At 44.8% G+C, this 12887-nt stretch overlaps 1 protein-coding gene across 1 annotated transcript in view; it reads right to left on the reverse strand.

The window, feature by feature from the left end:
- The window catches only part of LOC129851335 (plasma membrane calcium-transporting ATPase 2-like), a 229177-nt gene that overhangs the window by 74435 nt on the left and 141855 nt on the right, over positions 1–12887 (reverse strand). The window contains exons 8-9 of the mRNA XM_055917802.1: positions 4080–4244; positions 3144–3358 (exon numbers count right to left, since the gene is read on the reverse strand). Of these exons, the coding sequence (XP_055773777.1) occupies positions 3144–3358; positions 4080–4244 (380 nt within the window). The remainder of the gene's footprint in view (positions 1–3143; positions 3359–4079; positions 4245–12887) is intronic.

Raw genomic sequence — 12887 nt, forward strand, 5'->3', positions numbered from 1 at the left:
AAAAAAAAAAAGAAATCGTATTTAGTTTTGAAGGTTCTGAGTCTGTATTTGAGAAGCATATGAATAGACAAGAATACAAGTCATTTAAAGGCTCTATCCAACTAAAATCACATGTCACAAGACTGTCAACACGTGATGAAGAAAGACAATCCTAAAATACAGTGCAGAATGTATGCAGAATACGAAGAGGTTGGGAACATTTCAATAACTCTGAAATTGCGTTCAGTTTCCTGATTGACCATTATTGACTCAGAAAAGAAACACACAAGGTGTCCCCTGGTAGCACACAGAGTTAACTATCTGGCTGCAAGGTGTCCCCTGGTAGCACACAGAGTTAACTATCTGGCTGCAAGGTGTCCCCTGGTAGCACACAGAGTTAACTATCTGGCTCCAAGGTGTCCCCTGGTAGCACACAGAGTTAACTATCTGGCTGCAAGGTGTCCCCTGGTAGCACACAGAGTTAACTATCTGGCTGCAAGGTGTCCCCTGGTAGCACACAGAGTTAACTATCTGGCTGCAAGGTGTCCCCTGGTAGCACACAGAGTTAACTATCTGGCTGCAAGGTGTCCCCTGGTAGCACACAGAGTTAACTATCTGGCTGCAAGGTGTCCCCTGGTAGCACACAGAGTTAACTATCTGGCTGCAAGGTGTCCCCTGGTAGCACACAGAGTTAACTATCTGGCTCCAAGGTGTCCCCTGGTAGCACACAGAGTTAACTATCTGGCTCCAAGGTGTCCCCTGGTAGCACACAGAGTTAACTATCTGGCTCCAAGGTGTCCCCTGGTAGCACACAGAGTTAACTATCTGGCTGCAAGGTGTCCCCTGGTAGCACACATAGTTAACTATCTGGCTCCAAGGTGTCCCCTGGTAGCACACATAGTTAACTATCTGGCTGCAAGGTGTCCCCTGGTAGCACACAGAGTTAACTATCTGGCTCCAAGGTGTCCCCTGGTAGCACACAGAGTTAACTATCTGGCTGCAAGGTGTCCCCTGGTAGCACACAGAGTTAACTATCTGGCTGCAGGTCCAAAGATTGCAGATTAAATTCCACATATTCTATAACCATGTTTCACTACAGAACATGTAAATTGAGGCTCAGATAAAAAGACTAAAAAAGAGAAGATGTCCAGATGTATAAATCACATCAGAAATTCAGAATTTAGACTAACTGTTACAATAATTGTGTAAAAATGTACTGTACAACTTTAATAAAAACACTCCCAATGTCCACAACATAGGTTTTAGAACACCTACTCATTCAAGGGTTTTTCTTTTCATAGCACTCATAGTCCTGGATACCTTGTAAATATGGGCCCAGAAGTGAAACTAATTAGTTATCAGTAGATCCCTGGGTTAGTTATGTCTAAGAAGGAAGCGTACAATTCCTGATTACCGGATACAGGAATACTGCTATGGCTAAACTTTATACTGAAAAAAAGATGACGAAAGAGAGATTTCCTGGTGGCGCAGAAGTTTAAACATTACAGGTTCAACCCCCACATGTTCACATTGTCAACATATGACGTGTAAAAAAAAAAGATGGTTGTGTTTGTGTAATTAAAATGTTGCTCAAATGTCCTATGAATGAAATTCAAATGCCATGTGTGTCTCTATACGTTTTTCCCCTATATGAGAATGACCGTTAACTCTGGATAGAAATCTAATGGGGGCGTATTTCAATCTGCATGCTGAGAATGTTGTGGTAATATTAGGTCAAACCCAAATATAACGTTTCCTCAATGTTCTTGAGATGTTCTGAGGACGTCCAAGACAAGACAAAATGTATAGTGCATTAACATCAATAGAATATTAAGTTAGTAAAACAAAATAATAAAATAATATTATGTAAACCTAAAACAAATATGCTGTGAACGACATAAAAACAGCATAATATTATACAGTATTATATTTCTATTTCTATATATTTCTATTATATTTCATTCTTACAACATTAATAAGGGAATGTCCTGTGCTACCTAATTTAAACATTATATGAATGTCATCACATCTGAGCATATTTTGTGTTTTGGGAACCTATCCTAACCCATGTTCTGTTATAATCTCCACCCGGCACAGCCAGAAGAGGACTGGCCACCCCTCATAGCCTGGTTCCTCTCTAGGTTTCTTCCTAGGTTTTGGCCTTTCTAGGGAGTTTTTCCTAGCCACCGTGTTTCTACACCTGCATTGCTTGCTGTTTGGGGGTTTTAGGCTGGGTTTCTGTACAGCACTTTGAGATATCAGCTGATGTACAAAGGGCTATATAAATATATTGGATTTGATCTCTTGTCATGTCCCCACAATGTTACCACAATCTAATGGGGGGAAAAAATTATGTTTTGTCAACATTCTTGCAACATAAAACGAACGTTTTGCGCACCCTGGTACAAACATTATCTGAACGTCAGCACAAGTTTTGGTTTTCTGGGAACATATCTCTTGACATGTCCCCACAACGTTCCCACAAGCTAATGAAACATTCTGGGAAAATGTAAAGAAAAGACAAAATGTGTTCTGGGGACGTTCTTGTGACATCAGGTGAATGTTTTTTTTGCACCCTAAAAGAAACGCCGTAGAAACATCTGCACAACTGGACAGTTTTTGGTATTTTGGGAACATTTATTTTATGACGTACCCACAATGTTCCCACAACCTAATGAAACATTCTGGGAACCTTTTAAAAGAACAGATTCAAAGCATTACAGGAATATTCTTGCAACATCGGGCAAATGTTTTATATAAACATATTAACTTTTGGGTATTGTTCTGTGATGGTTGTTACAGATGTTGTGCACAAACTTTTGTGACCGTCAGGAGAACATTCCAAGGATATTTAATGTAAAACATTTTTGATAAATTACATAGATTTTTATCAAAAACATTCCTTTGGGATGTTATCATCCTAATGTTAGATAAAAAACCCTTACTAGAACTTAATGGGAATCTAATGTTCTAGGAATGTTCCCGGTTTACTGGGATCATTCTCGTCATTCTCACGATTCCAATCCTTTGACACTTCTAATTGGTCAGAAATCAAATATAAGACAAAAGACAGAACATGTGTCACCTTGACAGAGTAGGCCAGGGAGATGGTGCCGACCAGTGTGTGTGTGTGTGTGTGTGTGCGTGCGTGCGCTTGTACATACCTTGACAGAGTAGGCCAGGGAGATGGTGACGGCCAGGGGCAGCCCCTCGGGTACAGCCACCACCAGCACGGTGACGCCGATGATGAAGAACTTGACAAAGTATTGTACGTAGATGGGAGTGCACTCCGTCAGCCACGGCCTCTTCTGCAGGACAAAGTTGTCCACAGCAAAGTACAGCACCAGGATGATCACTGTGATGGCTGACATCACCAGACCTGGAGGGACAAGGACAAGGAGAAAGTTAATCTACTCTATTATACTCTATTCTACTCTACTCTTCCTATATATTCTATTCTGTTCTACTCTACTCTACTCTACTCTACTCTACTCTACTCTACTCTACTCTACTCTACTCTACTCTACTCTACTGATGGCTGACATTATCAGACCTGGAGAATGATAAGGACAAGATGTCAGCGGCTGTCCTGACTGTACATTACTTCTCTTTTACTTTTCTTTACTTGTAAACAGATTAAAGATGCATGGCTTTTTTTTATACATTATATCAAATGTTTATTTGATGAGCGTTGGACTTGTAACTGAAACGTTGCAAGATCGAATCCCAGAGCTGACAAGGTACAAATCTGTCGTTCTGCCCCTGAACAAGGCAGTTCCCCGATAGGCTGTCATTGTAATTAAGAATTTGTTCTTAACTGACTTGCCTAGTTTAATAAAAATAAATAAATAAAAATTAAACTTCACAAATCATCAGCAGCAGCAGTGCATTAAATATGTACCTCTGTGATTCCACATAGACCAATGACTCCTACATTTAATTCTGCCAGTGATATGATCTCCCTATTTCACCTCAGAATATCATCGCGATATGATCTACTGCCCCATTGAGATAAAAAATGGATCATATATTGAGTGGTCTGATCAACGTTTCAAAGCCTATTGATTATGGATTATATCATATTGATTGATCTGCCGTACCTGCTTTGCCGATCTGAACAGCCAGCTTGGTCAGTTTCCCCTGGAGGACAGACTTCTCCTTCTTGGAGACATTTGCTTTCTTCTTCTCCTTCTCCTCCATCTCTCCTCCCTCGGCGCTCTTCAGAGGCTGCATCTCCATGGCAGCCGCTCCGTCCTGCTTCTTGACTGAAACAACCAGAGGAACACAAAGACAGAGGTTATTATGGGACTGGGGCTTTCCCTAGCCTTTTCAGGGCCGAAGTGAAATTTGTTTTCCGTGGTCCCCCCCCCCCCCCTCTTGACAGCAGAGAGAAAAATGTAAGTTTTAAAGTTAATGTCCTGCCATTCCACACATTTTGCCATGTGGCATAGAGAAAATGTTGCAGTTTTAAAGCAAGTTTTCGGCAGTTGTACACATTTTGCCATGGGACGAAGAGAAAATGTTTCAAATTTATAACAAATTTCATTTTGCGATTAAAGAGAGAAGTTTGTGCAGTTTAAAGCTAATTTCCTGCAATTATACAGATGTTGTCATGACTTATGCCATGTCAATATGATATTCTGAATGAGACTGACTAACAAAATCAACAGGTGGCCCCCCTGGAGGTCAGGGCCCCCGGTTGGTAGTTGGCCATGATTACTACCAGTTTATATAACTAGCTGCTAGACTAATTTACCAATCTAAAAATTGTTAGCTGACATGGCTAACATGGCTAACATGGCTAACATGGCTAACATCGCTAACATTGCTAACATCGCTAACATGGCTAACATGGCTAACATGGCTAATCGAGTGACTGTCAGTGACTGACATAACAATAGAGAAACTGCTGATGCAGAACCCGAAAGTTGAACTCACACCTTGTGTTTTCTAACTCTCAATAGTAAGATGAGTTTATACGTATACAGTATTTACAGTATATACATACACTACATGTCCAAAAAACACACAGCAATGCAATGCAGCAATGCCAACTTCATAGACGAACACTGGCAGTAGAATGGCCTTACTGAAGAGCTCACTGATTTTAAACTTGGCATCGTCATTACCACCTTTCCAACAAGTCAGTTTTCCAACAAGCGCGTATTCGACATGTCAAAATTGTCTGTCCTAGATTAGTCCTATATGATAGATTAGTCCTACATGATAGATTAGTCCTACACGATAGATTAGTCCTACATGATAGATTAGTCCTACACGATAGATTAGTCCTATATGATAGATTAGTCCTATATGATAGATTAGTCCTACATGATAGATTAGTCCTACACGATAGATTAGTCCTACATGATAGATTAGTCCTATATGATAGATTAGTCCTACACGATAGATTAGTCCTATATGATAGATTAGTCCTACATGATAGATTAGTCCTATATGATAGATTAGTCCTACATGATAGATTAGTCCTACACGATAGATTAGTCCTACACGATAGATTAGTCCTACATGATAGATTAGTCCTACATGATAGATTAGTCCTATATGATAGATTAGTCCTACATGATAGATTAGTCCTATACTATAGATTAGTCCTACACGATAGATTAGTCCTACACGATAGATTAGTCCTATATGATAGATTAGTCCTACATGATAGATTAGTCCTATACTATAGATTAGTCCTATATGATAGATTAGTCCTATATGATAGATTAGTCCTATATGATAGATTAGTCCTACACGATAGATTAGTCCTACACGATAGATTAGTCCTACACGATAGATTAGTCCTATATGATAGATTAGTCCTACACGATTGATTAGTCCTATACGATAGATTAGTCCTATATGATAGATTAGTCCTATACGATAGATTAGTCCTATACTATAGATTAGTCCTATATGATAGATTAGTCCTACACGATAGATTAGTCCTACACGATAGATTAGTCCTATATGATAGATTAGTCCTATACTATAGATTAATCCTATACGATAGATTAGTCCTACATGATAGATTAGTCCTACATGATAGATTAGTCCTATATGATAGATTAGTCCTATACGATAGATTAGTCCTATACGATAGATTAGTCCTACATGATAGATTAGTCCTACACGATAGATTAGTCCTACACGATAGATTAGTCCTATATGATAGATTAGTCCTACATGATAGATTAGTCCTATATGATAGATTAGTCCTATATGATAGATTAGTCCTATACGATAGATTAGTCTTATATGATAGATTAGTCCTATATGATAGATTAGTCCTATACGATAGATTAGTCCTACATGATAGATTAGTCCTACATGATAGATTAGTCCTATATGATAGATTAGTCCTATATGATAGATTAGTCCTACATGATAGATTAGTCCTACACGATAGATTAGTCCTACACGATAGATTAGTCCTACACGATAGATTAGTCCTACACGATAGATTAGTCCTATATGATAGATTAGTCCTACATGATAGATTAGTCCTATACGATAGATTAGTCCTACATGATAGATTAGTCCTACATGATAGATTAGTCCTATATGATAGATTAGTCCTATACGATAGATTAGTCCTATACGATAGATTAGTCCTACATGATAGATTAGTCCTACACGATAGATTAGTCCTACACGATAGATTAGTCCTATATGATAGATTAGTCCTACATGATAGATTAGTCCTATATGATAGATTAGTCCTATATGATAGATTAGTCCTATACGATAGATTAGTCCTATACGATAGATTAGTCCTACATGATAGATTAGTCCTACACGATAGATTAGTCCTACACCATAGATTAGTCCTATATGATAGATTAGTCCTACATGATAGATTAGTCCTACATGATAGATTAGTCCTACACGATAGATTAGTCCTACACGATAGATTAGTCCTATATGATAGATTAGTCCTACATGATAGATTAGTCCTACATGATAGATTAGTCCTACACGATAGATTAGTCCTATATGATAGATTAGTCCTATATGATAGATTAGTCCTATATGATAGATTAGTCCTACACGATAGATTAGTCCTATATGATAGATTAGTCCTACACGATAGATTAGTCCTACACGATAGATTAGTCCTACATGATAGATTAGTCCTATATGATAGATTAGTCCTATACTATAGATTAGTCCTACACGATAGATTAGTCCTATACGATAGATTAGTCCTATATGATAGATTAGTCCTAGATTAGTCCTATATGACAGATTAGTCCTATATGATATATTTAGTCCTATATGCTAGACAAGTCCTATACGATAGATTAGTCCTATATGATAGATTAGTGATGTGACTATATGTTATTGATGTGACTATCGGCTATAGATTTTCGAAAGTAACAAAAAAAAATCTCTAAACTCTCTGTTCCTTGCCTCAGGCTGCGGAGCTGTTCTCTCATCGAGTGATCAAATATTCACCCATCACACTATTCTCAATTTAATCTTCACTAATACGTCAAATTAATTTAGATTTAGTACGGCCCATTATCAAGGGGTCGGGAACATGAGCAGGGGAATAAAGACAGTCCATATGAACTCGAATAGCGAATGGATCCCGCCGGTCCGTTTTCCAATGATTTCTGATAGGCTACTTGGGTTTTTATAGCGGGTCTGTGGTTAATATGAGCAGCTGAGAAGTCAATATAAAAACACTTATTTCACTCCAGGCATTAACCAATGTTTTAGGACCATGCTCTCGCTGCATGACAGGTGATATTCCACACAAACTCTGAATGCCATGGGCTCTCCAACCCTGTTCCTGCAGCTACCCAGTACTCTGTATGCCATGGTCTCTCCAAACCTGTTCCTGCCCAGTACTCTGTACCCCATGGCCCCTCCAACCCTGTTCCTGCTGCTACCCAGTACTCTGTATGCCATGGGCTCTCCAACCCTGTTACTGCAGCTACCCAGTACTCTGTATGCCATGGGCTCTCCAACCCTGTTCCTGCAGCTACCCAGTACTCTGTATGCCATGGTCTCTCCAAACCCTGTTCCTGCAGCTACCCAGAACTCTGTATGCCATGGTCTCTCCAACCCTGTTCCTGTTCCTACCCAGTACTCTGTATGCCATGGTCTCTCCAAACCTGTTCCTGCCCAGTACTCTGTACCCCATGGCCCCTCCAACCCTGTTCCTGCTGCTACCCAGTACTCTGTATGCCATGGGCTCTCCAACCCTGTTCCTGCAGCTACCCAGTACTCTGTATGCCATGGGCTCTCCAACCCTGTTCCTGCAGCTACCCAGTACTCTGTATGCCATGGTCTCTCCAAACCCTGTTCCTGCAGCTACCCAGAACTCTGTATGCCATGGTCTCTCCTACCATGTTCCCACCCAGTACTCTGTATGCCATGGTCTCTCCAACCCTGTTCCTGCCCAGTACTCTGTATGCCATGGTCTCTCCAACCCCGTTCCTGCAGCTACCCAGTACTCTGTATGCCATGGGCTCTCCAACCCTGTTCCTGCAGCTACCCAGTACTCTGTATGCCATGGTCTCTCCAACCCTGTTCCTGCCCAGTACTCTGTATGCCATGGTCTCTCCTACCCTTTTCCTACCCAGTACTCTGTATTCCATGGTCTCTCCTACCCTGTTCCTACCCAGTACTCTGTATGCCATGGGCTCTCCAACCCTGTTCCTGCTGCTACCCAGTACTCTGTATGCCATGGGCTCTCCAACCCTGTTCCTGCAGCTACCCAGTACTCTGTATGCCATGGTCTCTCCTACCCTGTTCCTACCCAGTACTCTGTATGCCATGGTCTCTCCAGCCCTGTTCCTGCAGCTACCCAGTACTCTGTATGCCATGGTCTCTCCTACCCTGTTCCTACCCAGTACTCTGTATGCCATGGTCTCTCCAACCCTGTTCCTGCCCAGTACTCTGTATGCCATGGCCTCTCCAACCCTGTTCCTGCCCAGTACTCTGTATGCCATGGCCTCTCCAACCCTGTTCCTGCAGCTGCCCAGTACTCTGTATGCCATGGCCTCTCCAACCCTGTTCCTGCAGCTGCCCAGTACTCTGTATGCCATGGTCTCTCCTACCCTGTTCCTGCAGCTGCCCAGTACTCTGTACGCCATGGTCTCTCCAACCCTGTTCCTGCCCAGTACTCTGTATGCCATGGGCTCTCCAACCCTGTTCCTGTTCCTACCCAGTACTCTGTATGTCATGGGATCTCCAACCCTGTTCCTGTTCCTACCCAGTACTCTGTATGCCATGGTCTCTCCAACCCTGTTCCTACCCAGTACTCTGTATGCAATGGTCTCTCCAACCCTGTTGCTGCTGCTACCCAGTACTCTGTATGCCATGGACTCTCCAACACTGTTCCTGCAGCTACCCAGTACTCTGTATGCCATGGTCTCTCCAACCCTGTTCCTGCCCAGTACTCTGTATGCCATGGCCTCTCCAACCTTGTTCCTGCAGCTACCCAGTACTCTGTATGCCATGGGCTCTCCAACCCTGTTCCTGCAGCTACCCAGTACTCTGTATGCCATGGCCTCTCCAACCCTGTTCCACCCAGTACTCTGTATGCCATGGCCTCTCCAAACCTGTTCCTGCCCAGTACTCTGTATGCCATGGCCTCTCCAAACCTGTGTCTGCCCAGTACTCTGTATGCCATGGTCTCTCCAACCCTGTTCCTGCAGCTACCCAGTACTCTGTATGCCATGGCCTCTCCAAACCTGTTCCTGCAGCTACCCAGTACTCTGTACGCCATGGCCTCTCCAACCCTGTTCCTGCAGCTACCCAGTACTCTGTATGCCATGGACTCTCCAACCCTGTTCCTGCAGCTACCAAGTACTCTGTATGCCATGGTCTCTCCAACCCTGTTCCTGTTCCTACCCAGTACTCTGTATGCCATTGTCTCTCCAACCCTGTTCCTACCCAGTACTCTGTATGCCATGGGCTCTCCAACCCTGTTCCTGCAGCTACCCAGTACTCTGTATGCCATGGTCTCTCCAACCCTGTTCCTGCAGCTACCCAGTACTCTGTATGCCATGGTCTCTCCAACCCTGTTCCTGCCCAGTACTCTGTATGCCATGGTCTCTCCTACCCTGTTCCTACCCAGTACTCTGTATGCCATGGTCTCTCCTACCCTGTTCCTACCCAGTACTCTGTATGCCATGGGCTCTCCAACCCTGTTCCTGCTGCTACCCAGTACTCTGTATGCCATGGGCTCTCCAACCCTGTTCCTGCAGCTACCCAGTACTCTGTATGCCATGGTCTCTCCAACCCTGTTACTGCCCAGTACTCTGTATGCCATGGTCTCTCCTACCCTGTTCCTACCCAGTACTCTGTATGCCATGGTCTCTCCAGCCCTGTTCCTGCAGCTACCCAGTACTCTGTATGCCATGGTCTCTCCTACCCTGTTCCTACCCAGTACTCTGTATGCCATGGTCTCTCCAACCCTGTTCCTGCCCAGTACTCTGTATGCCATGGCCTCTCCAACCCTGTTCCTGCCCAGTACTCTGTTTGCCATGGCCTCTCCAACCCTGTTCCTGCAGCTGCCCAGTACTCTGTATGTCATGGGATCTCCAACCCTGTTCCTGTTCCTACCCAGTACTCTGTATGCCATGGTCTCTCCAACCCTGTTCCTGCAGCTGCCCAGTACTCTGTATGCCATGGCCTCTCCAACCCTGTTCCTGCAGCTGCCCAGTACTCTGTATGCCATGGTCTCTCCTACCCTGTTCCTGCAGCTGCCCAGTACTCTGTACGCCATGGTCTCTCCAACCCTGTTCCTGCCCAGTACTCTGTATGCCATGGGCTCTCCAACCCTGTTCCTGTTCCTACCCAGTACTCTGTATGTCATGGGATCTCCAACCCTGTTCCTGTTCCTACCCAGTACTCTGTATGCCATGGTCTCTCCAACCCTGTTCCTACCCAGTACTCTGTATGCAATGGTCTCTCCAACCCTGTTGCTGCTGCTACCCAGTACTCTGTATGCCATGGACTCTCCAACACTGTTCCTGCAGCTACCCAGTACTCTGTATGCCATGGTCTCTCCAACCCTGTTCCTGCCCAGTACTCTGTATGCCATGGCCTCTCCAACCTTGTTCCTGCAGCTACCCAGTACTCTGTATGCCATGGGCTCTCCAACCCTGTTCCTGCAGCTACCCAGTACTCTGTATGCCATGGCCTCTCCAACCCTGTTCCACCCAGTACTCTGTATGCCATGGCCTCTCCAAACCTGTTCCTGCCCAGTACTCTGTATGCCATGGCCTCTCCAAACCTGTTCCTGCCCAGTACTCTGTATGCCATGGTCTCTCCAACCCTGTTCCTGCAGCTACCCAGTACTCTGTATGCCATGGCCTCTCCAAACCTGTTCCTGCAGCTACCCAGTACTCTGTACGCCATGGCCTCTCCAACCCTGTTCCTGCAGCTACCCAGTACTCTGTATGCCATGGACTCTCCAACCCTGTTCCTGCAGCTACCCAGTACTCTGTATGCCATGGTCTCTCCAACCCTGTTCCTGTTCCTACCCAGTACTCTGTATGCCATTGTCTCTCCAACCCTGTTCCTACCCAGTACTCTGTATGCCATGGGCTCTCCAACCCTGTTCCTGCAGCTACCCAGTACTCTGTATGCCATGGTCTCTCCTACCCTGTTCCTGCAGCTACCCAGTACTCTGTATGCCATGGGCTCTCCTACCCAGTTCCTGCAGCTACCCAGTACTCTGTATGCCATGGTCTCTCCAACCCTGTTCCTGCAGCTACTCAGTACTCTGTATGCCATGGGCTCTCCAACCCTGTTCCTGTTCCTACCCAGTACTATGCATGCCATGGTCTCTCCAACTCTGTTCCTACCCAGTACTCTGTATGCCATGGTCTCTCCAACTCTGTTCCTACCCAGTACTCTGTATGCCATGGTCTCTCCAACCCTGTTCCTGCAGCTACCCAGTACTCTGTATGCCATGGTCTCTCCAACTCTGTTCCTGCAGTTACCCAGTACTCTGTATGCCATGGGCTCTCCTACCCTGTTCCTGCAGCTACCCAGTACTCTGTATGCCATGGGCTCTACAACCTTGTTCATGCAGCTACCCAGTACTCTGTATGCCATGGTCTCTCCAACCCTGTTCCTGCATTTACCCAGTACTCTGTATGCCATGGGCTCTCCAACCCTGTTCCTGCAGCTACCCAGTACTCTGTATGCCATGGGCTCTCCAACCCTGTTCCTGCAGCTACCCAGTACTCTGTATGCCATGGGCTCTCCAACCCTGTTCCTGCAGCTACCCAGTACTCTGTATGCCATGGGCTCTCCAACCCTGTTCCTGCAGCTACCCAGTACTCTGTATGCCATGGGCTCTCCAACCTTGTTCATGCAGCTACCCAGTACTCTGTATGCCATGGTCTCTCCAACCCTGTTCCTGCATTTACCCAGTACTCTGTATGCCATGGGCTCTCCAACCCTGTTCCTGCAGCTACCCAGTACTCTGTATGCCATGGGCTCTCCAACCCTGTTCCTGCAGCTACCCAGTACTCTGTATGCCATGGGCTCTCCAACCCTGTTCCTGCAGCTACCCAGTACTCTGTATGCTATGGGCTCTCCTACCCTGTTCCTGCAGCTACCCAGTACTCTGTATGCCATGGGCTCTCCAACCTTGTTCATGCAGCTACCCAGTACTCTGTATGCCATGGTCTCTCCAACCCTGTTCCTGCATTTACCCAGTACTCTGTATGCCATGGGCTCTCCAACCCTGTTCCTGCAGCTACCCAGTACTCTGTATGCCATGGGCTCTCCAACCCTGTTCCTGCAGCTACCCAGTACTCTGTATGCCATGGGCTCTCCAACCCTGTTCCTGCAGCTACCCAGTACTCTGTATGCCATGGGCTCTCCAACCCTGTTCCTGCAGCTACCCAGTACTCTGTATGCCATGG

The sequence above is a fragment of the Salvelinus fontinalis genome, chromosome 3 (genome assembly GCF_029448725.1).
Source record: "Salvelinus fontinalis isolate EN_2023a chromosome 3, ASM2944872v1, whole genome shotgun sequence".
Classification (NCBI taxonomy): Eukaryota; Metazoa; Chordata; class Actinopteri; order Salmoniformes; family Salmonidae; genus Salvelinus; species Salvelinus fontinalis.